The sequence below is a fragment of the Culicoides brevitarsis genome, chromosome 2 (genome assembly GCF_036172545.1).
Source record: "Culicoides brevitarsis isolate CSIRO-B50_1 chromosome 2, AGI_CSIRO_Cbre_v1, whole genome shotgun sequence".
Classification (NCBI taxonomy): Eukaryota; Metazoa; Arthropoda; class Insecta; order Diptera; family Ceratopogonidae; genus Culicoides; species Culicoides brevitarsis.
Genome location: NC_087086.1, coordinates 5,443,907 through 5,465,965, shown reverse-complemented (window position 1 = coordinate 5,465,965; position 22,059 = coordinate 5,443,907). Strand labels below are relative to the sequence as shown.

The following is a 22,059-nucleotide window of genomic DNA, read 5'->3' as shown; positions in this document are numbered from 1 at the left end:
ATTAATGAAATTTTAATGATTTAAAGATTTTTTAAAATTTTTGTTAAAAAAAAATTCTAAAAATTGAAGAAAAATTGAAAAATTCAATTAAAATCAATGAACAACAGACGATAATTCGAATTTTATCGTGAAAAGTCGCCAATAAATGTCACCGCTCAGTTACCATCGATTGAATTGATTTATCACATACAAAAAAATTTCCTCAAAGTATGTGAAAATTGGTGCAAAATGCGGATAAATTTGTTGATATTGTGGATCGTTACGTGTTTCTGGCACGTCGATTCACGTCCCGACGCTGGCAAATGGGTCTACAACATCGAGGATTTCGGCGGGGTAACTATCCAATGCATTTAGCAGAATTTTCTCTGCCCAACAAAAGATTCTTGGCGAATGACGAATCGAGTGTCTACGTGTATTTTTCTCTCGAATTTCAAGATAAAAAAGCTTCCTGCACTGCTTTTGTGTGTGTAACGATATCAAATCGTCACTGTGTTTACTCTTTCGTTATCACAAAGAAAAAAATAAAAAATTATCCTTTACTGTTTTATCTCAGCCGAAAATAAGCGACGTGTATCAATTTTTCAACCATATTTCGTTTGTTTGCTTTTCAGGTAATCCAACTTCAACGACGATTGTTTGCCGGTTCAAAGATTTTCGTGCAAAGTAAGCGATTTTTCCTGAAATAAAAATTATTTTAATTAAAAAAATTTTTTTTTTAGTTACTTGCGGGCCTCTTTCTGTGAACGCGGGTGAATTAACAGTCAAATGGCGCGTTCGCCCGATGGATATCGACTGCCCGGACACGAATCAACCCATCGCCAATACAACAGAAGGCTCAACTTCGTACACGTGTGACCATGACGGGCAAATAGTTATTCTCGAATCGTCTGTTGTGCAAAAAAAAGATGAAAAAACGCCCGAAAAGGGATCTCGGAAGCCCCTTACGACGATCGTGGTTGATGGGCATTACGTTTTTGCGATCGAAGTCGAGTACAAACATGACAAACCAGAGTCGCTGGGCACCTACATGATCGAAATGATTGGTCCACAGGGTTATTTATCGGCAGATAATTGGCCTTTGCTCCCATTTTACGGCACAATGTGCATCGTTTACGTGATTCTCGGCGTTATTTGGTTGACGGTGTCGTTTTTGCAATGGCGCGACTTGTTGCGGATCCAATTTTGGATTTGCGCCGTCATTTTGCTCGGAATGCTCGAAAAGGCGATGTTTTATGCGGAATATCAGCGTGTCAATTCGAACGGCGTAAACAAACAAAGTGTCGTCCTGTTCGCGGAATGGGTTTCTTGTGCCAAGAGAACGTTGGCTCGCATGTTGGTGATCATCGTTAGTCTGGGTTTTGGCATTGTCAAGTAAGTTTTTTGATTTTTTCTTAAAAAAAATCATTAAAAATTGATTTTTTTAAATTTTTTTTAGACCTCGTTTGGGTCCCATGCTCCATCGCGTGGTCTGTGTCGGCGGATTATATTTCGTACTTGCCTGCTACGAAGCTTATAGTCGAATTACGAGCGACGACATGTACTTAATTGCAAGTATTCCGCTCGCAATTCTCGATTCGGCGATCTGTTGGTGGATTTTTACGTCGCTCGTACAAACAACGCGAACACTGAGGCTTCGCCGAAATACCGTGAAGCTCGCGTTGTATCGTCATTTCACAAATACGCTCATTTTTGCCGTAATTGCGTCGGTATTTTTCATGCTGTACTCGATAAAAGCGCATCGACTGAACCCTTGTGTCACAGATTGGAAGAATTTGTGGCTCGACGATGCATTTTGGCATATCCTGTTTTCCGTTTTGTTGCTCGTCATCATGATTTTGTGGCGACCAACGAATAATAATCAACGATATGCATTTACGCCGCTGCTGGACAACCCCGAAGATGAGGATGATGGTGAGAAATTTTTGATTTTTTCAAAAAAAATAATTAAAAATTTTTTTTTTTACCTTTTAGAAGAGGAAGAAGAGCAATTTGTCTCGGATGCGTATGGCGTAAAGATGCGCGGCACTCACGGAAACTCCACAAAACCGCCAAAGAGTGCAAATAACGACGAAGACGATCTCAAATGGGTCGAAGAGAACATCCCCGCTGCGATAAATGACGCTGCGCTGCCCATTCTCGACTCCGACGAGGAAATTATCAACACAAAATTCGAAGTTTCCAAAATGCAGTAAAAAAAAAATAAATTAATATATTTTGTACATAGTTCTTAGTGAGCACCTTACCTCTTATACTTATCGTACTTTTTCATCATAAAAAAAATGTATCTTATCATATTTATTAGCGTATAAAACTTAGTATTTATGGGCATTTTTTTGCTTTTTTTCACGTGAAACATTTTTCGTGTAAATAAAAAAAACTAACGAGTTGCAATGAATTTTTACCAAGATTAATTCACATTTTTCACACGAGAAGTCACAGTTCAAGTCTTGTTTTGCGGCAAAAAAAAAATTTAGGTAGAGCCTAATTTTTATCCTAATTTGTGAAACAGAGACCATCCTTTTTAATTTTTAGAACACAAAATTAACTAAAAATAAATTTTAAATTAAATTAAGCGTAAGATATACGAGATATATTGTATTGTAATGATAAATAAGATGCTAAATAAATAAATAAATTAAACATTGAAAATTAGGATTTTTTCGTTTTTGTTAAATTTTATTATTATTTTATGTCAAAGATATTTTTAAAATTAAAAAAAAAAATTTTTTAATTGGTCAAAAATTCTTCTTTAATAAAATTTTTAAATTTTTATTTCTTCAGAAATTCTAAAAATATCAAAACTTTAAAAAAAAAATTTTTCAAAAAAAAAAATTAGTTTTTAATTTTTTTTTCAGTTTCAATTTTTTGGCAGTTTTGAGTTGCAAAATTTTTTTCAATCCATTTGGAGCAAGATTTGACAAAAATTGCTTTGACAATTTGATTTTTTAGAGCCCTTTGCTCTTGAAGCTTTTTAAAACAAAACTATGTTTGCTCTTGATTACAAAATGATTAAAAATGATAAATTAGAGCCCTCTGACAAATTTCAAAAAAAAAATTGCTTTTAAAAAAAAATGATTTTTTAAATTTTTTTTGAAGAGCCCTCTGATTTCAATCCATTTGGAGCAAGATTTGACAAAAATTGCTTTGATTTTTAAAACAAAACGTCAAAGAAAAATTTTTTTTTCAGTTTCAATTTTTTGGCAGTTTTGAGTTAAAAAATGATTAAAAATGATAAATTAGAGCCCTCTGACAAATTTCAATCCATTTGGAGCAAGATTTGACAAAAATAGCTTTGACACAGTTTTTGACACAGTTTTTTTTTTTCAGCTCTTGATTTAGTTTTTAAAACAAAACTATGTCAAAGAAAAAATTTTTTTTCAGTTTCAATTTTTTGGCAGTTTTGAGTTACAAAATGATTAAAAATGATAAATTAGAGCCCTCTGACAAATTTCAATCCATTTGGAGCAAGATTTGACAAAAATTGCTTTGACACAGTTTTTGACACAGTTTTTTTGCTCTTGATTTAGTTTTTAAAACAAAACTATGTCAAAGAAAAAATTTTTTTTCAGTTTCAATTTTTTGGCAGTTTTGAGTTACAAAATGATTAAAAATGATAAATTAGAGCCCTCTGACAAATTTCAATCCATTTGGAGCAAGATTTGACAAAAATTGCTTTGACACAGTTTTTGACACAGTTTTTTTGCTCTTGATTTAGTTTTTAAAACAAAACTATGTCAAAGAAAAAATTTTTTTTCAGTTTCAATTTTTTGGCAGTTTTGAGTTACAAAATGATTAAAAATGATAAATTAGAGCCCTCTGACAAATTTCAATCCATTTGGAGCAAGATTTGACAAAAATTGCTTTGACACAGTTTTTGACACAGTTTTTTTGCTCTTGATTTAGTTTTTAAAACAAAACTATGTCAAAGAAAAAATTTTTTTTCAGTTTCAATTTTTTGGCAGTTTTGAGTTACAAAATGATTAAAAATGATAAATTAGAGCCCTCTGACAAATTTCAATCCATTTGGAGCAATATTTGACAAAAATTGCTTTGACACAGTTTTTGACACAGTTTTTTTGCTCTTGATTTAGTTTTTAAAACAAAACTATGTCAAAGAAAAAATTTTTTTTCAGTTTCAATTTTTTGGCAGTTTTGAGTTACAAAATGATTAAAAATGATAAATTAGAGCCCTCTGACAAATTTCAATCCATTTGGAGCAAGATTTGACAAAAATTGCTTTGACACAGTTTTTGACACAGTTTTTTTTTTTTTTCAGCTCTTGATTTAGTTTTTAAAACAAAACTATGTCAAAGAAAAAACAAAACTTTTTTTTTTTCAGTTTCAATTTTTTGGCAGTTTTGAGTTACAAAATGATTAAAAATGATAAATTAGAGCCCTCTGACAAATTTCAATCCATTTGGAGCAAGATTTGACAAAAATTGCTTTGACACAGTTTGCTCTTGATTTAGTTTTTAAAACAAAACTATGTCAAAGAAAAATTTTTTTTTCAAGGCAGTTTTGACACAGTTTTTTTTGCTCTTGATTTAGTTTTTAAAACAAAACTATGTCAAAGAAAAAATTTTTTTTCAGTTTCAATTTTTTGGCAGTTTTGAGTTACATATAAAATGATTAAAATTGATAAATTGCACAGTTTTTTTGCTCTTGATTTAGAGCCCTTTTTTGGCAGTTTTGACAAATTTCCCTCTGAATCAATTTGGAGCAAGATTTGACAAAAATTGCTTTGACACAGTTTTTGACACAGTTTTTTTGCTCTTGATTTAGTTTTTAAAACAAAACTATGTCAAAGAAAAAATTTTTTTTCAGTTTCAATTTTTTGGCAGTTTTGAGTTACAAAATGATTAAAAATGATAAATTAGAGCCCTCTGACAAATTTCAATCCATTTGGAGCAAGATTTGACAAAAATTGCTTTGACACAGTTTTTGACACAGTTTTTTTGCTCTTGATTTAGTTTTTAAAACAAAACTATGTCAAAGAAAAAATTTTTTTTCAGTTTCAATTTTTTGGCAGTTTTGAGTTATAAAATGATTAAAAATGATAAATTAGAGCCCTCTGACAAATTTCAATCCATTTGGAGCAAGATTTGACAAAAATTGCTTTGACACAGTTTTTGACACAGTTTTTTTGCTCTTGATTTAGTTTTTAAAACAAAACTATGTCAAAGAAAAAATTTTTTTTCAGTTTCAATTTTTTGGCAGTTTTGAGTTATAAAATGATTAAAAATGATAAATTAGAGCCCTCTGACAAATTTCAATCCATTTGGAGCAAGATTTGACAAAAATTGCTTTGACACAGTTTTTGACACAGTTTTTTTTGCTCTTGACAAAACTATGTTTTTTTTTCAGCTCTTGATTACAAAATATTAAAAATGATCAAAGGAAAAATTTTTTTTCAGTTTCAATTTTTTGGCAGTTTTGAGAGCCCTCTGACAAATTTCAATCCATTTGGAGCAAGATTTGACAAAAATTGCTTTGACACAGTTTTTGACAGTTTTTTGCTCTTGATTTAGTTTTTAAAACAAAACTATGTCAAAGAAAAAAATTTTTTTCAGTTTCAATTTTTTGGCAGTTTTGAGTTAGAAAATGACTAAAAATGATAAATTAGAGCCCTCTGATAAATTTTTATCCATTTGGAGCAAGATTTGACAAAAAATGCTTTGACACAGTTTTTGATCGTTATTTTTTGTAAAAAATAATTTCTTTTGTAAAAAATATAATTTAAATTTAAAAATAATAAAATTTCAAAAAAAAAAAAAAATTGTTCAAAAAATTTCGAGCAAAATAATATTTAAATAAATGTCACCCTATAATTTTTCACAATTCAAACGTTTCGTAACCCTAATGTATCTGCGACACAAGCGACTGTCATATTGTGTCAAAAGCTACTTTTTATGGAATTTTTCGCTCGTCAACAAAAGACTATTGAAAAATACGTGAAAAAGGATTTTAATCCGCAAAAGTGTTAAAAATCATTCAAAAACTATTCAGTGAAGGCAAATTTGATGAAATTCAATCCCGAAAGTTGTTAGATTTCGGAAAAAATTAAGGTAAAATTTGACACAATTTTTTCGTGACGACAGCCATTTTTTTCTTTTTGTCTCGCTTCTCGCTGATTGGTTGAAGTTGACGTAATTTTAATTTTTTCGATTTTTTTTCGTCTCTCCCACAGAAAAAAATTAAGATTTTTTTCAAATAGGTAAGTTTTCAAGTATTCAGTTATTATTTTGTGTGTGTGTCGTTACGTTGGGGTATCTGCCGAGCAATGATGGATACCAACAAACAACCGTTGATGAACACACCGCCGCCGCCCTTAATGGGCACAAATTGGAGTCCTCAGCAACAGCAGCAGCAACAACAACAAGCGCAAAATTGGCAGAGCATAAATTGGTCGAATTACTACAGTTATTACAACAATCAGATGCAAGTGACGCAAACGAATAAAAATGCGCCTCCCGGGTTTGGAAATGCCGTCGTTTTAAACAATGGAGACGATCAGCATTTTCCTCCGTTGCCAAGTGGTCCGGGACCCATTCGTTTTAATTTGAACCAAAATAATCGGTATAACCCGATGTTGGCGAATCACAATCCGCTCTCGGAATCGCCGAATCAGGGTCAGTTCATGAGTAAAAATCAGAAGAAAAAGAATCGAAAAAAGGCGAAACAAGCGATGATGCAAGCGCCGCAAGCTCCCGTCATTGGTCCCGCGCCTTTTGTCGCCGCAGCGAAGCAACTTGAGTGTCCCCCGCCCCCCACAATTACGGGAATTGACTTTTCGCGTCCTCCGCCGCCATTACCTGTGGAAACGTCGCCCGCTCACAACAGTCCCGCATCCGCAAATATTTCGTCGCCATCTACGCCGCAACCGTACAAAGCACCAACGACGCCAAATCCGTCGCTCGGGACAACGCAAAACCCCACAGATGCCTGGCCCGAAAGTTTAAACAACTTTGTGAACCGCTGCTACTCGAAATGCAAGACGAAAGTCGACAAAGATCAAATCGACATCATTCTCAAGGGCAAAATTACGAGTGCCGCTGCCAAGGGAGCTCTTTTCACGACAGATTGGGACAGCGAACCGACCCCCAGTGTTCACAGCGAACGTCTTGCCCAACAAGTACTCAAAACAAATACGCCAATTATGGGCACCGTTACTTCCATTTCGCCCAAACCGCAACCACAGGCAGTCAATGTGCCTCAAAAAGACAAGAAAACTGCTCAAAAATTGATGAGTTCGCGTCTCGGCATCAAAAGTTTGGCAAAATCGAGGTCAAAATCGCCGCGAAAACGAAGAAGTCGATCGAGCGACAGCGATTCGTCGAGTTCCTCACGTCGCAAATCCGTTCGCCGAGACTCGAGTGACGACGGAAGTGTGACTTTTTCGAACAACGGCAAAAAAATGGGCGGTAAAAATAATAAAAACAACAAAAACAAGCAAAATAAGCAAAAAACGAAGCAACAGAAGAAAACGGGAGGATTTTATTCGGAATACGGCACCATTGGAGGCGATGTCGATGGCGATAAGGAACGTTTGCAACAACGCGCCGCTCGTTTCAAGCAACATTCAACGAATACAGCGAAGAAACAAACTGCTCCGCTTCAGGTTAGAAATAAAAAATTGCAAGCGGTGACAGCGTCGCGACTCTACGTCGACGATTCGGGCTTCGATGGTGACGACGATTTCGATGTGCTGCGTGATTTACACATTGTTGGTACGTGCAAAGACTTGGAAAAGTCCTTTTTGCGTTTAACGAAGGCGCCGAGTCCGTCGGAAGTACGTTCGCCCGAAGTTCTTGTCTATTCGCTGCAAAATGTCAAATCGAAGTGGCTGGAGAAGCAAGATTACTTTTATGCGTGCGATCAACTCAAATCTATCAGGCAGGATTTAACGGTAATTTTGATGATTTTTTCAAAAAAAAATCATTTTTTAAACGGAAATTTTGATTTTTTTCTTCAGGTACAAGGAATTCGGGATGCATTTACGGTAAAAGTTTACGAGACTCACGCCAGAATTGCCATGGAAAAGGGAGATCACGAAGAATTTAATCAGTGTCAGACACAATTGAAAAATTTATATAGCGAAGTAGGGGGAGAAAATCAACAGGAGTTCTTGGCATACCGTATTCTGTATTATATTTTTACCAAAAATACCTTAGGTGAGTTTTTAAAGTTGACTTTTTTTTTAATTTCAATTTTCTAAATAATATTTAAAGAAACAAAAAAAAATAAGTTTTTAAAAATTGAAATAAATGCTATTCAAATTTTTTTCTTTTAAAAATTTTTTTAAAATGTATTTAAAAATTTATATTTTTTTTAAAATATATTGACTGAAAAAAAATTTTTTTTTTGAATCTCATGAGAAAATTTCAATGTTTAAAAAATTTCAAAAAAAAAAAAAAAATTTTAATTTTAATAAATTTTAATTTTTTTTTTTGAAATATTGAAAATTTTCAAATATTGAAATTTATTAAAATCTTAAATTTAAAAATAATTTTTAAAAATTTTGAACCAAAAAATATTATTTTAATAAAATTTTACAACTGCTTTTCAAAAAATAATTTTTTTCAATTAAAAATTTTAAAGTTTAAAAAAAATTTAAACAATAGAATTTTAAGTAAAGTTATCTAAAAATTTTTTTTAAGCTTCATGAGAAAAAGCATTTTTCGAGAAAAATATTAAAAAAAAACTAAATAAAAAAATAATAAAATTAAAAAAAAAAATTAAAATTTAAAAAAAAAAATAAATTTTGATACAAATTTTAAAAAAATGAACTTTTACTTTCACAAAATTTTTTCAAATAATTTTTTGCAACTTTTATTTTCAAAAAATAAAATTTCATTAAAGAAACACATTTTTTAAAAAAATGAAATTTTTAGATGAAATTGTTTTTTATAATTTTGAAAATCAACGAAGAAATTTTTTTTTGAGAAATTCTTAACCAAAAAAATTCTTTGCAAAATATAAAAAAAAAATTTGGAGAAAAAAATTTTTTTTTTTCAACTAAAAATTTTAAACCTTAAAAAATTTTAAATTATGAAAATTAAAAAAAAAATACTGTAAACATTTTATTTTATACTCCTAAAATCGAAAAAACTGCATTTTTCAAAAAAATAAATAAATAAATAAATAAACAAAATTAAAAATTTATTAAAAAAAAATTTTATTAAAAAATTTTCATAGTATTTCATTAAATAAAACTTTTTACAAAAAAAAAAATAAATAAATAAATAAACAAAATTTAATTTTTATTCAACATTCAACAAAATACAATGAGTCAAAAATTTCTCAAAAAATCAATTTTCAAAATAATTGGAAAAAAAAATTAAAAAAATTGTGAAGAAGTTTAAGCAAAAATTGTTCAAAAAAAAAAAAAATTTTTCAAAAATTTTAATTTCAGAAAAGAATTTTAATTAATTATGATTTTTTCTCTTATTTCAGATCTCACAACCATCCTTAAATCCTTGTCTGCCAAAGATCGCGAAGTCGAGGTGATCGCGCACGCACTTCAGCTACGTTCGGCATGGGCTTTAGGCAATTACTGTAAGTTTTTCAAATTATACAAGAGTGCGCCGCTCATGTCCGGCTACATGATCGACTGGTTTGTGGAGCGAGAACGTAAATTGGCTGTGAAGAGTGTCGTCAAAGCGTACGTAACTTTTAGTCACATAAGTATATTTTTTTAGTTCAAAAAATTTTTTTTGTTGCTCATCATCTTGGTATTTGGGATGCATGATCGCGCGACGCAAATTGCTAATAATCCGTTCTCTTGCAGGTTCCCATTCTCATAAAAAAAATTTTTTTTTCATCTTTTTTGTCACTTAACCGAACAATGTTTCTTTTGTCTCTTATTAATTTAGTTATCGACCAAATATTTCGGTGGACTTTGTTTCACGTATGCTTGGATTTGAAACGAGCTCAAAGTGTGAGGAATGGCTGGCAACTCTTAATCTTACTTTAGTACCTGCGAGTAACTCGACAACCGCTAATTCTAGTTGTAAAAGTGAATCAACCATGATTGATTGTAAAGCCAGTATGAGTGCGCTACCGAATTTCTAAAGAAAAAAAAAGTATAGGACTCAAAAAATTTATAGAAAAAAGACATTCGACGACAATAGTGAAAGAAAAAAGTGTTAAAAAAGACTTTTTCAAATGAAAAATGATCAAAAATTAGGACAATACACAAAAAATGTAGCAAAAGTGAACCAATATCGGACTAAAATGATAGCAATATCTCGTGTCAAAGCCATTCCAGTTGCTTCCGCTCATTTTCGATTATGTTTCTATATGCACGTTACATAGTTAAGTCACATCGATCGTCATTCACTTGCTCGATTGGACGCTATTTAAACATAAATTTAGATTTAGAGACACGGAAACTCGTCATTCGCACCTTTAGAGACTCAGGAATGGACCGAAAATCAACCCAGCAACCCGAAATGGATGAAGGAAGACAAAAAATCAACGACTTTACATGGAATGGAGCATCGCAAAGGACTTGGATTGAACTCTTCACAGACTGGGATGTACCAAATGTTCAAAAAAATTTAAAAAAATGAACTTTTGATGAGGAAAGTTGAAGTCAAAGACGAAAAAAGGGACAAAAATCGAACTTTTGATGAGGAAAGTTGAAGTCAAAGCCCAAAAAAGGACCAAAAACAAAGGAAATCTTCCATTAAAAGGACGTTATGATGCCCGAGGGATGCCATAAGACGCTCAAAAGACGACAAAAATAAGCTAAAAGGAGAATTTAAAGTCAAAAATTGAGCTAAAAAGTAAAAAAATGCTCATTTCCGGATGATTTCTTCCAAAAAACGCGAAAATCTTCGATAAAAGGTCAACTGCGCTACTTAATTCCTACATGCACACACATTAAATCACAAAATACTCGATCATCCACGTAGCTTCCCTTTTCGAAAACTATGGAGATACGTTGTTGTTGTTTTGCTGCTGTTACTGCGATCAAAGAATTTCTTATTTTTAGTTGATTTTTATAATTTTTTTTATAAATTTTCGTTATTTTATTCCTTATTATTACGTATTTAACTATTAAACGCCATATTTTGAACGCTTGCCGTTTTTTTCATCGACTATTTATTGAATGAACTGCCTTCGACGCCCTTGAAGGTAGATTTTTGTTAACAAAATTACAAATTTTTTACAAGACTACAAAAAAACGGATCAAAATAAAGAAATTTATTACATTTATTTGTGGATTTTTTTTTTGTAAGTTTATTTTTTGAGACGAAACTAAAGGTAAGAATTCAAATAAAAGGTCAAATTGGCAAATTTCCAATAAAATTTACGTCTATTAATATAAATTTATCTCCAAGTGCCTTGATAATACTAAAAATTTATTGCTTTTGATTCTCATTTTCGACTTCTGACGCGTTTTCTTTGAAATAAAAGTCAGTTAATTGCGGTTCGATGGTTTTTCCTGTGAAATCGAGCACAACTTTGCCCCGTAAATGTCGTTCTTCGACCCGCTTGTATGCCAAATCGGCTTTTTCGAAGGGAAAAATTGCCGTTGTAACCGAGGAGAGTCTTCCTTCGTTCACTAATTTGCGTAAATAAGTCAATCCTTGGGGCGCGGGAAGGAAATATGCCCATTTAACGATGCCTTTTTTCGCTCCGATCGCTTCCACGTTGGATTTTATCAAGTCTGCGAGGTTTTTGACGTTGCCAGCGATGAGTCCCATCTCGTCGGTGTTGCGCAGCGTTGGCGAACTGAAGGTAACGTAAGTATAAAAGGGACAGGGAAGGTCTTTGGCATGATCAGGTCCCTTTCCTGCACAGTCAAGCACTAAATCGAACGTTCCCATGCTTTTTAGGTCTTGTTCATAATGCGGAGATTTGTAATCTACGATATTTGGGATATTTCCGAGACTTTGAACGAACGGTAAGGCATCCGATGAACATGTTACGGTGACATTTGCTCCTTCTGCCAGCAGAATTTGTGTTGCGATGGAGCCAACGCCGCCCGAAGCACCCAAAACTAACACTTTTTTGCCTTTTCCGCCGCCTGAACCGGCAATTCCAAAGGGTCCTCCGAGATTTCCTGAGACATAGATGCCAGACCACGCTGTCATTCCGGCGTACAAGAACCCTGTGACATCAGTATCGGGCAAATTTGAGGGTTTTTCTGTCAACTTTCGATAAAAATGTTAAAAAAAATGTCGAAAAATCGATAAACTCAACTTACATAATTCTTATTTAAGACAATAAAATCACGATGACATCCTTGTTTATGCACCGGCATGACTCCCCATACTTGTTGTCCGACTCTCGCTTCCCTCTCGGGCACATTCATGCCTTTTTGCACAACTTCCCCGACAAAATCCCGCCCGACAACTAATTTAAAATGAGAATTCTTTGAATTTTTCTTGTCGTTCGACCATGAACAGCACCTACCAAGCGGAAATTCCGTGTTATTCACGAGTTTTCGCGTGAGATTCAGGAAATTTGAGCCATATCCGCGGATCATTGCGACATCGATGGGATTCACGGAAGCAGCATTCACTTTAATCATCACTTCGTTCGCTTCCTTTATCTGAGGTTTCTTCGAGTCGTCGCGATAAACGAGCTCGTCGAGTGTTCCGTACCGCAAAATGTGCCATTCTCGGACCTTTTTTCGCCTTTCTTGCTGCTTCTGGGCGGAAATTGTCGCGAAACTGCATCGATTTGCACCGAATTTGGCCCGTTTGAGTGCTTTCGTGAGGGAATTCATCAAAAAATCGACCTGAACACACAAACTCGCGAATGAAAATGTTGATAAACAACTCGCGCAGACTCGACTACATGTCGCCAATGTGTGTTTTATTTAAAAAGAAAATTCAGAAATACGTTCGTCAATGCGAATTTTGTTTTTCTTCAACTGCGCGACAAGCTAAAAAATTTTTATTATTAAAAATTGATAATTTTTTTAAATTTTTTTAAAAATTTTTAATTTTTTTTTTTATAATTTTTTAAAAATGTTGATAATTTTTTTTTTAAATTTTGAAAATTTTTCAATAATTTTTATAATTTTTTTTATTTTGAATTTTTTTTTTAATTTTTTTTTATAAAATTTTTTTAATTGGATAATTTTTTAAAAATTTTGATTTTTTTAATAATTTTTTTAAAAATTTTTATAATTTTTTTTTTTTTTTTTTTTTTTAATTTTTTTAAAAAAATTTTTTAATTTTTTTTTTAATTTTTTTTTAAAAATTTTTATTTTTTTTTAATTTTTTTTTAATTTTTATAAATTTTTTTAATTTTTTATTTTGATAATTTTTTAATAAAATATTTTTTTTAATAAAATATTTAAATTTTTTAAATTGAAATTTTTTGCCAAATTTTTTATTTTTTTTTAATTTTCATAAAAAATTACGAGAAAAGGAAGAAAAATGAAGAATTTCAACAGAGGTTTTAATGAAAATGAATCAGAATTCAATGAAAAATTAATTCCCTGACAATAATTTTTCACTTTTGATGGCTTGAAGAGCGAAAAAAGACGCTCAATTGCAAAAATGAACGATTTTTAGATGTAAAATTCAACATTTTATAAAGTTTTCATTGATTTTCATACGAAATTCGGACAAAATTCGACAAAAAAAATATTTTTGAAATAAAAAATGGCGCCCTTTACGCTGTTCGTTGAATAAAAAACGCGCCGTCAAAACTCGTTGCCCGGCACTGCATTCACAGTTATCTAAAAGTTGGCGTCGTTTGACGAGCTCCGCATAAAAATTCGCTTTTAATTGAGAAATTCTGACAAAAACTTGCCAAAAATTACTCAAAATGACTGAAAAACAGGACGAAAACAACGAACAATACGAATTAAGCTTCAATTCGGAGGATTTGAACGCAAATCTGAGTTTTCTTGATCGCGATGACGCCGCCGCCGCTCCTTCCGAAAATCATGACGTCACACCGCCCGACGAAAATTTCCAAGAAATGCAAAATGAAGAGGAATTGGCTTCGACTGAAGAAGATGAAGCGGAAGCTGAAAGCGAAGACATGGAAGAAGACGATGAAGAGGCTGAAGAAGGAAATCGAGATGACGCCATCGATGCTTTTATCGATCAATTGTACGACGAAGTTGACAAATTGCAAGATCCGCAAAGTGTTTCGCTGGTTATGACGTCACTCAAGATGGAGGTTAAGGATTTAAAGATGGAGGTTGCTAAGAATAAAGGCCATGCGGAACGTTTATTGGAAGATCGTCGTCGCATCAAGAAGAAGAATCGCAAGTTACGGAACGAAAATGAGGAAATTAAGCAGTTGTGAGTTCATTTTAACCTCAAATTTTGAGAAATTTCTCTTAAAAAATTTATTTTTTTCTTGTAGTTTGGAAAAGATGCAGAAAAATCAGATCTTAATATCCAAAGATTATGCAAATGCAGCCAAAACCTGCAAGAAATTGATTGCCACTCGCAAGGAATTGTTGCAAAAATGCGAAGAAATTGATCAGAATTCATCGAAAATGAACAAGAGTAATGCAGAATATGACGGAGTTTTGGAGCAAATGGAAGTTATCAAACAAGATTGTGAGTTTTTTTGATTTTTAATTAAAAATTTTTGATTTTTAATAAAAAAAAAATTTTTTAGACATGAAATTGAAGATTGAACACAATGCCGTACTTGCAGAAATGAACGAAAGTGACAAGAAACACGAAGATTTGAAAAATGAAATGAAATTGATGGAAGATCGTGCTCTTGCAGCAGAGAAAATGGTTCAAGAGGTAATTTTTCTAATAAAAATTTAATTTTTTTTATAAAATTTTAAAATTTTCTTATAAAAATTTTAATTTTGCTATAAAAATTCAATTTTTTTTATCCAATTTTCAATTTTTTCTTATAAAAATTAATTTTTTTTAATTTATTTTTTTTTCAATTTCAAAATTAAAAAATTTTTTTTTATAAAAGTTTGAATTTTGGATAAAATTTTCAATTTTTCTAATAAAAATTATTTTTTTTAAATTAAATTTATTTTTATAATTTCGAAATTTCAATTTTTTTTTTATAAAAATATCAATTTTTCTTATAAAATTTTCAATTTATATAAATTTTTTTGCATTTTTCCGCAGAAAGAGCAACTTGTCTCATCTTTGCAGGACAAAGAGGAGCAAGTAAAGCAATACGTAGCAAAACTTCGTGACGAAATCGCCGAACTCAATCGTGTTATGCGCGAGCAACAAGACGAATTTCAGAAGAAACTCGCCGAAAAAGACGCCGAAGCTGAAAAATCTCGCGAAACTTACGAGAATCAAATCAACAAAATGTACACGGAGATGGAACGCGTTCAAACTTTGACCAAAGAAGTCGCTGGGCAGCAAAAGAACAATCAAGGTCTCATCAAATCCTTGACCGATCAAATCAAGGATCTCGAAAAAGAGAACAAGAGTTACATCGATGCCAACACAGACCTTCTCGTTCGTCTCCGCGACATGGAAAAAGACTCGGGATCCGAAGTTGATGCTCTCAAGGACAAGCACAAGCAACAAATTGACGCTCTTACTGCCGAAATTCGCGAATTGAAGAACAAGGTATTCGAATTTACGCATCGCGATTTGGAGCAAAAGAAGAAAATCACGGAGCTGGAAGTCGACAAGTCCGTTATGGAGCACATGCGGAGTCAGGAAAATGCTCAGGAGCAGAATAATTATTCGACTCCGATGCCGTCGTTGAACATGCCGCCAGTTTCGCCGAGCATTAGTCCCATTCCGACAAGCAGTCAACAGCGTCGTACGATTTATGATCCGAAAAATCGTGCAACGACAAATGAGAAACCGCGTCAATTTTTTGCTCATACTACCCCGATTGGAGCAACTCTCGCTCAACGCAATTCTGCAGCTAAGAAACGCCCGCAAATGGTGTGTGAAGTACCGCCGAATGCTGCACAAGGAAATTTGGATCGAAGTGATGTGAGTTTTTTGAAATTTTTCGTTCAATTTTGACATTAAGAATATTTTTTAATTTTTATTTCAAATTTTCAAAAAAAAAAAATTGTCAATTTTTAATTTCAAATAAATTTTTTAAAAAATTTAATAAGAATATTAAATTTTAATTTAATTTAATTTAATGTTATTTTTATTTTTGTTTCCAATTTTATTATGAAAATTAATTTTAAATTTTTAAAATAAAATTATTTTGAAATTAAAAAAAAATAAATTAAAAAAAATAATTTTAATTAAAAAAAAATAAATTTTATATTTTAAAAAATTATTTACATTTTTAAATTTGAAATCGATTTAATTTTTCAATTGAATAAATAATTCAAATTAAATTTATTATTATTATTATTATTAAATTAATTTTCATAAATTTTCGTTGAAAATTTTAATTAATGAATTAATTTATAAATGAAAAAAAATTTCCAAATTTTTTTTTAATTTTTCGAATTTTTTTACATTTCAATTTTCAAATAATTTTAATTTAATTAAATTTAAAATTAATTTTAAGAAAAAAATAATCAATTAATTTTTATTACTTTTATTTATAAAAATTAATAAAAGATTAATTTTTTATTCTTTAAATAAAATTACAGAGAATTAAATTTAAAAAAAGTAATTTTTTATTATATACCTATTTTTTTTTTTAAATTTATAATAAAAGTTAATTTAAATTTTATAAAAAATTATTTTTTTAAATTAAAATTAAATTTTTAATTGAAATGAAAATGTAAAAAAAAATATTTTTTTAACTAATTTAAAAAAAATTATCAAAAATTTTAATTTTTTTTTTAAATTTTTATTTTTAGACTGACGTTTTCCGCCTCAATCCCCTTGACATGAGCGCCGTAAATGCTGGATTCGATAGCGATGATGACTCCTCAGTTGTTGAAGTAACTGTCACTACATCCAAAAAGCCTCGACTTTCTTAAGTCTGATGAGCTTTCACGACACGATATTTGATATTGAATATCAATTTGACTCTTAAAATTTAATTTTACTCAATTTTCCTCAAAAATTTGACCATTTTCTTCAAATTAATACTCAAAATGTGCTAAATGTACCCTTATTTCAATTGATTTGACACAAAAATGTTAAAAAATATGTTAAAAGAAGCTTAAATAAAGAATTCTTCGGTGTTAAAATAACGCAGTTCGTCTGTACTTTCAAGCTTTCTCATCTCTTTTGTCTCTCTCTTCCGTTGCTCATTCATAACTTTACTCATTCACGCGAGCTTTTCATTGATAAAAATCGTGTACGAGTTTTCTGTAGCGTTGTACGGCGAGACCGGTTAATAAAATGAAAAATCTCAAACATTTAGCTTGTAGTATTCGGTGAACTCTTGTACGGGACAGTCGATTCCCTTATAAAAAATATTTAAAAAAAACTTCTTCAGAATTAAAACAAAAATATCAAGAAATAAAGTTCCTATCGTCGCGACAATCAATCGTCAACGCAGCGTTATCATCGAAAAAAGCGATTTAGGTCAGTTTTTACGGTGAAAATAGTGAAATATTGCCGTAACTTTGCTTTTGTTATGATTTAATGACCTTTTTTTACTCACCATTTGTAATTTTTTTTTGCTTTGTTACAGCAACACACTTTCGAAGAAAAACATCGCTCGGCGAGAACAAAGCAAAAAAAAAGCTGAATCAACAAAATCAAACGTAGCTCAATTTCAGCTGTGTAACGACAGACAACAACAAAAAAGAGACATGAAGAAGAAAGGTTTTGATGTTCTGGTCTATTTGTGTCTCGCCATCGTCTTTGTTGCCGAATGCTCAGCGTACATCGTTGATCCCGGACCAGTGGTTATTGCTACAAGCGGTAAGAAATGCGTTGCCAAGTTGCGTCGTGTCGAGCAATTGATAAAAAAAAATTGAACATCAATTGATAAAAGATGATAATAATTGAAAACAAAAACAAGATCCACGTAGATTAGGAAAGAATTGAATTGACATAATCCGTTTGTTTGTTCGGAATTAATGTCATCTTATCAGTTACTTAAGATAGATTTGATGAGATCTTGATGAATTTTTTTTTTCGTGAAGAGTCTTGAAGAAAATTCGCGATTTTGCGAGAAAATGAGACAAAATTTTAATTTTTTTTTCGAAAGATGCAATTTTACGAAAATTTGGTACAAAAATCGAACAAAAATTGAATTCTTTAAGAAACTTTTTATCAAAAATTGCAATTTTGTTGAAAAATTTTGAAAAAAAAAATTAAGTTTTAATTTTTAAAAGAATTTTTACCGAAAATTGTATTCTCAAAAATTCAATTCTTTAAAGAATTATTTTGAGAACTACCATTTTACGAGAAAGTTGAACATTTTTTTTATTTTTAGTTAAAAATTTTTTAAACATACAAGAGACTAAAAAATTTCGTTTTATGCTCTTTAAGGTTCAAACTTGTTCAAAAATTTTATTTTGAGAAATTATTCAAAAAATTAAATAAAAATTTAATTAATTAAATCAAAATTATAAATAAAAAAAAATTAATTAAAATTTAATAATAAAATTAAATATTTAATTAAAATAATTTTTAAAAAAAAATTCTTAAGCCTCAAATTTAAAAAAAAAAATATAAAATTTATAAATTTTGGAATATTTTTTTGTAAAATTATCTTTTCAAATGAACTTCACATTTAAAAATCCAAAAAAAAAAATGTCATTCCAATTATTTTTAAAATGAATTAAAAATTCACTTTTGAAGTATAAAAAATTAAAAAAAATAAATTTTTGTCGTAAAATCGCTCATTTTTTGTCAAAATCAATTTTAAAAGGCAAAAATAATTTTTTTTTAATTTTAATTTTTTTTTTTTTTTTTTTTTTTTTTTAAATTTTTTTTTTAATTTTTATTTTTTTAATTTTTTTAAATTTTATTTACTTTTTATCTTTAAAAGTCAAAAACAACTTAATTCAATAAAAAAAAATATTTCTGGTAATTTTTTTCAAAAAATAATAAAAGTTTTTTTTTTTGAAATAAACAAAAAACATAAAAAATAAAAAAAAAATCACATTTTATGAGAATCTTTTTTTTGTTTACTCTGCAATGGTGATTCACAAACAGTACGAAATTAAATCCGACTCTCGACCCAAACAACCTTAAATGTAATTACAGATAAGAATTGACGTAAAAATAATTTAAAAATTTATAGGAAGTGTCAAATTTATAATCAAAAACACTTATTTTTTGTCATTTCAGGTGAAATTTGGCCTAAACCAAAGAAACAACAGACTGAGGAGACTTTTTCCACATTTACACCCACAAACTTTCATTTTAAAGTAATTTAACTCTAATTTTCTTGCAAAAAATCTAAAAAAATTATTTTTTTTTAAATTATTTTCAGGCAACTGAAAAAACTTGTGATATTTTGGATCTCGCATTTGAACGCTACACGCAAATTTTGGTCCAAATCTTAAACAATGGCAGAAGAAATAGACGTTCACAGCCCCGAAGACGCTCAAAAGTACGTTTAGATCCGTTATTTTCGGGAAATTTAGTCGAATTTAACGTCAAATTGACCACCGAGTGTGAGGATAAGCCGTATCAAGGCATGGATGAGTCATGTAAGTTCAATTTTTTTCAATTTTCAATCTGAAATTAATTGAATTTGTTGTTTCAGATGTCCTAACTGTCACTAATGGAAGTGCTTCTCTCGATGCAAAGTCTGTGTGGGGCGTTCTACGTGGTTTGGAGTCATTTTCACAACTTACCGTTTATTCAGGCGAAGGAACTTCCGTAATTTTTCTCCATTTTTATTTAAAAAAATTAAATTTTAATTAATTTTTGATTTTAGTTACGTGTAAATCACACCGTAATTAACGACGAACCTCGTTTCTCGTGGCGTGGATTGCTTGTCGACACATCGCGACACTTTATTAACGTCGATGTCCTTTTAAAAATTCTCGATGGAATGGCTTACAACAAATTAAACGTAAGAATTTCATAATTTTTTTTACATTTTTTTCAGAATTTTTCACAAAAAAAATTTTTTTAGGTATTTCATTGGCATATTGTTGATGATCATAGTTTCCCATACGAGAGTCGTCGTTTCCCCGAATTGAGTGCTCAAGGCGCTTTCACGCGCCGAATGGTTTATTCCGTGAACGACATCGAAAATGTCATCGAATACGCCCGAATTCGGGGAATTCGTGTCCTTGCGGAGTTCGATACACCCGGGCATACTCGTTCATGGGGCGTTTCTCATCCCGAATTGCTCACCGAGTGCGAAGGACAGTACAAAGGAAAACTTGGTCCCATGAATCCCATCAACGAAGAAGTTTACGTGTTCCTCCAAGAATTATTTAAAGAAGTTACGGAACTCTTTCCCGACAAATATATCCATTTGGGCGGCGACGAAGTTGGTTTCGAGTGCTGGCAAAGCAATTCCAACATCACGGAATACATGAAACAAAACGACATTCGCAACTACGAGAAATTAGAGGAAATTTTCATCCAACGAATTATCGATAATGTCGATCAATTGGGCGCCAATTCGATCGTTTGGCAGGAAGTTTACGTGAATCGCGTGAGTTTACCGCAAAAAACAGCCGTTCACATTTGGACTGGAGATCGTTTCCGCTTGTTATACAGCGTAAGTCGCAAAAAAATGAAAAATTCACGAAACAACTGTTCAAATTTGACAAAAAAAATATTTTTTAGGTAACGAAAGATGGGCATCCAGCGTTATTATCGTCATGTTGGTACTTGGATCATCTATCCACGGGCGGAGATTGGCGCAAATACTACACTTGTGATCCGCATGACTTCTCAGGCAATGCCGAACAGAAAGATTTAGTCCTTGGAGGCGAGGCTTGTATGTGGGCAGAAGTCGTTGACAACGGAAACATCCTTCAAAGGTAAATTTTTCCTTGAAAAATTAAAATTTTTAGTAATTTTTCGATCTTTTTTGTAGAATTTTCCCTCGCGTATCAGCAGCAGCTGAAAAATTGTGGTCCCAACAGAGCGTAAAAGATATTGAAGATGCTGCTCGTCGCTTGGAAGAGCATTATTGTCGTCTCAATGTACGAGGCATTCCCGCTCAACCTCCAAATGGTCCCGGATTTTGCGCTTAAAGAGCAATTTACTTAATTTTTGTATTTCAATGGAAGCATTTTCTTATTTTTTTAGTTAATTTGTAACGAATAAAGATTTTTTTTTAGCTTTTACGTTTGAATTTTACCGCACGAAAGCCGTTTTTCGTGTATTTCATTCAAATTTCGGGCACACATTTTTATGTGATGTTCGTCAAAACATTGTCGCGTTATATAATTTGACTTAAAAATGCAATAAAAAGCACGATGGAGCTTTTGTTGAACTCTCAGTACGAAAATGGCACTTGTTAGAAAAATATTTTTCTTGAATTTGGTCCTTTTGGGGGTTTTTTGTTCAGTAATTGGAGATGAAAATCTTTGTGTGAGTTGAATTATATTTTTTTTGACAAAAAAAAAATTAAAATATTGAATTTTAAAAATTTTTTGTGTCAAAAATTTTGCATTTTTAAATTTTTTTTGTGGTTAAAAATTAAAAATTTTAATTAAATTAATTTAATTTAATTTTAATGAATTTAATTAAATTTTTGATTAATTTTAATTAAAAATTTTAATTTTATTTTATATCAAAAAAAAAAAAAAAAAAAAAATAAAATAAAATAAAATTAATATTTTTAGTTTTGTGTTAAAAAAATTAAAATTTTTAATTTTAAGAATTTTTCGTGCTTAAAAAATTAAAAATTTGCATTTTAAAAATTTTTTTTTGTGCCCCAAAAATTAAAAATTTTAATTAAATATTTTTTTGTATCAAAAAAATTAAAATTTTTAGTTTAAAAATTTTTTTTTGCCAAAAAATATAAAATTTTTAATTTTAAGAATTTTTCGTGCTTAAAAAAATAAAAATTTTAATTTAAAAATTAATTTTTTGTTAAAAAATTTTGTTTTTTTTTTTTTTTTTCAGGAAGGATACTCATTAAAGCTCCTTTCAATCAAATCCTGCAAAGGCATCGAGCAAGAAGATCAAGTTTTGCGAATAAATCAAACGGCGAACGTAATTCTGTCTGCAGATTGTCGCATTCGTTCATACGCTTGTGTCGAATGGGACACTTTTGAGGCGGCAG

The 22,059-nt window shown here is 30.8% G+C and overlaps 5 protein-coding genes across 6 annotated transcripts; 4 read left to right on the top strand and 1 right to left on the bottom strand.

Moving 5' to 3' along the window:
- The first annotated feature begins 169 nt into the window (after positions 1-169).
- Positions 170-2,623, top strand: LOC134829645 (transmembrane protein 87A). Its single transcript, XM_063842836.1, has 5 exons — positions 170-333; positions 612-663; positions 720-1,371; positions 1,436-1,911; positions 1,972-2,623. Exons 1-5 carry the CDS (start codon positions 229-231, stop codon positions 2,190-2,192), a joined length of 1,506 nt encoding a protein of 501 aa, XP_063698906.1. The 5' UTR covers positions 170-228; the 3' UTR covers positions 2,193-2,623.
- A 3,282-nt stretch (positions 2,624-5,905) lies between these two features.
- On the top strand, positions 5,906-11,179 carry LOC134829004 (leukocyte receptor cluster member 8 homolog). The gene is made up of 5 exons (XM_063841995.1): positions 5,906-6,065; positions 6,188-7,906; positions 7,973-8,171; positions 9,454-9,661; positions 9,873-11,179. Exons 2-5 carry the CDS (start codon positions 6,281-6,283, stop codon positions 10,069-10,071), a joined length of 2,232 nt encoding a protein of 743 aa, XP_063698065.1. The 5' UTR covers positions 5,906-6,065; positions 6,188-6,280; the 3' UTR covers positions 10,072-11,179.
- Positions 11,180-11,199: 20 nt separating this feature from the next.
- Positions 11,200-12,792, bottom strand: LOC134829005 (reticulon-4-interacting protein 1 homolog, mitochondrial). Of its 2 annotated transcripts, XM_063841998.1 has the most exons (3): positions 12,424-12,792; positions 12,215-12,363; positions 11,200-12,161 (listed from the first exon to the last, which is right to left on the bottom strand). In XM_063841998.1, exons 1-3 carry the CDS (start codon positions 12,737-12,739, stop codon positions 11,367-11,369), a joined length of 1,260 nt encoding a protein of 419 aa, XP_063698068.1. In that variant the 5' UTR covers positions 12,740-12,792; the 3' UTR covers positions 11,200-11,366. The 2 variants fall into 2 exon arrangements, with proteins under 2 accessions (XP_063698068.1, XP_063698067.1); XM_063841997.1 differs by having other exon boundaries at positions 12,215-12,792.
- A 948-nt stretch (positions 12,793-13,740) lies between these two features.
- On the top strand, positions 13,741-17,102 carry LOC134831788 (uncharacterized). The gene is made up of 5 exons (XM_063845602.1): positions 13,741-14,276; positions 14,341-14,540; positions 14,602-14,735; positions 15,081-15,917; positions 16,754-17,102. The coding sequence occupies exons 1-5, from the start codon at positions 13,792-13,794 to the stop codon at positions 16,874-16,876; spliced, it is 1,779 nt and encodes a 592-aa protein (XP_063701672.1). The 5' UTR covers positions 13,741-13,791; the 3' UTR covers positions 16,877-17,102.
- Positions 17,103-17,289: 187 nt separating this feature from the next.
- Positions 17,290-21,115, top strand: LOC134830543 (beta-hexosaminidase subunit beta-like). The gene is made up of 9 exons (XM_063844057.1): positions 17,290-17,429; positions 17,539-17,771; positions 19,149-19,228; positions 19,294-19,513; positions 19,570-19,685; positions 19,744-19,881; positions 19,945-20,541; positions 20,610-20,806; positions 20,863-21,115. Exons 2-9 carry the CDS (start codon positions 17,660-17,662, stop codon positions 21,020-21,022), a joined length of 1,620 nt encoding a protein of 539 aa, XP_063700127.1. The 5' UTR covers positions 17,290-17,429; positions 17,539-17,659; the 3' UTR covers positions 21,023-21,115.
- Positions 21,116-22,059: the final 944 nt, after the last annotated feature.

Bases quoted from the DNA above. Each gene is read 5' to 3' on its own strand.
- LOC134829645 (XM_063842836.1), top strand. From the start codon at position 229: ATGCGGATAAATTTGTTGATATTGTGGATCGTTACGTGTTTCTGGCAC. The intron at 1,372-1,435 runs GTAAGTTTTTTG...AATTTTTTTTAG, and splicing joins CTGGGTTTTGGCATTGTCAA to ACCTCGTTTGGGTCCCATGC. The intron at 1,912-1,971 runs GTGAGAAATTTT...TTTACCTTTTAG, and splicing joins CCCCGAAGATGAGGATGATG to AAGAGGAAGAAGAGCAATTT.
- LOC134829004 (XM_063841995.1), top strand. From the start codon at position 6,281: ATGATGGATACCAACAAACAACCGTTGATGAACACACCGCCGCCGCCC. The intron at 8,172-9,453 runs GTGAGTTTTTAA...CTCTTATTTCAG, and splicing joins TTTTACCAAAAATACCTTAG to ATCTCACAACCATCCTTAAA. The intron at 9,662-9,872 runs GTACGTAACTTT...TTATTAATTTAG, and splicing joins GTGAAGAGTGTCGTCAAAGC to TTATCGACCAAATATTTCGG.
- LOC134829005 (XM_063841997.1), bottom strand. From the start codon at position 12,739: ATGAATTCCCTCACGAAAGCACTCAAACGGGCCAAATTCGGTGCAAAT. The intron at 12,162-12,214 runs GTAAGTTGAGTT...TTTTATCGAAAG, and splicing joins TTGTCTTAAATAAGAATTAT to TTGACAGAAAAACCCTCAAA.
- LOC134831788 (XM_063845602.1), top strand. From the start codon at position 13,792: ATGACTGAAAAACAGGACGAAAACAACGAACAATACGAATTAAGCTTC. The intron at 14,541-14,601 runs GTGAGTTTTTTT...AAAATTTTTTAG, and splicing joins GGAAGTTATCAAACAAGATT to ACATGAAATTGAAGATTGAA. The intron at 14,736-15,080 runs GTAATTTTTCTA...ATTTTTCCGCAG, and splicing joins CAGAGAAAATGGTTCAAGAG to AAAGAGCAACTTGTCTCATC.
- LOC134830543 (XM_063844057.1), top strand. From the start codon at position 17,660: ATGAAGAAGAAAGGTTTTGATGTTCTGGTCTATTTGTGTCTCGCCATC. The intron at 17,772-19,148 runs GTAAGAAATGCG...TTGTCATTTCAG, and splicing joins AGTGGTTATTGCTACAAGCG to GTGAAATTTGGCCTAAACCA. The intron at 19,882-19,944 runs GTAAGAATTTCA...AAATTTTTTTAG, and splicing joins TGGCTTACAACAAATTAAAC to GTATTTCATTGGCATATTGT.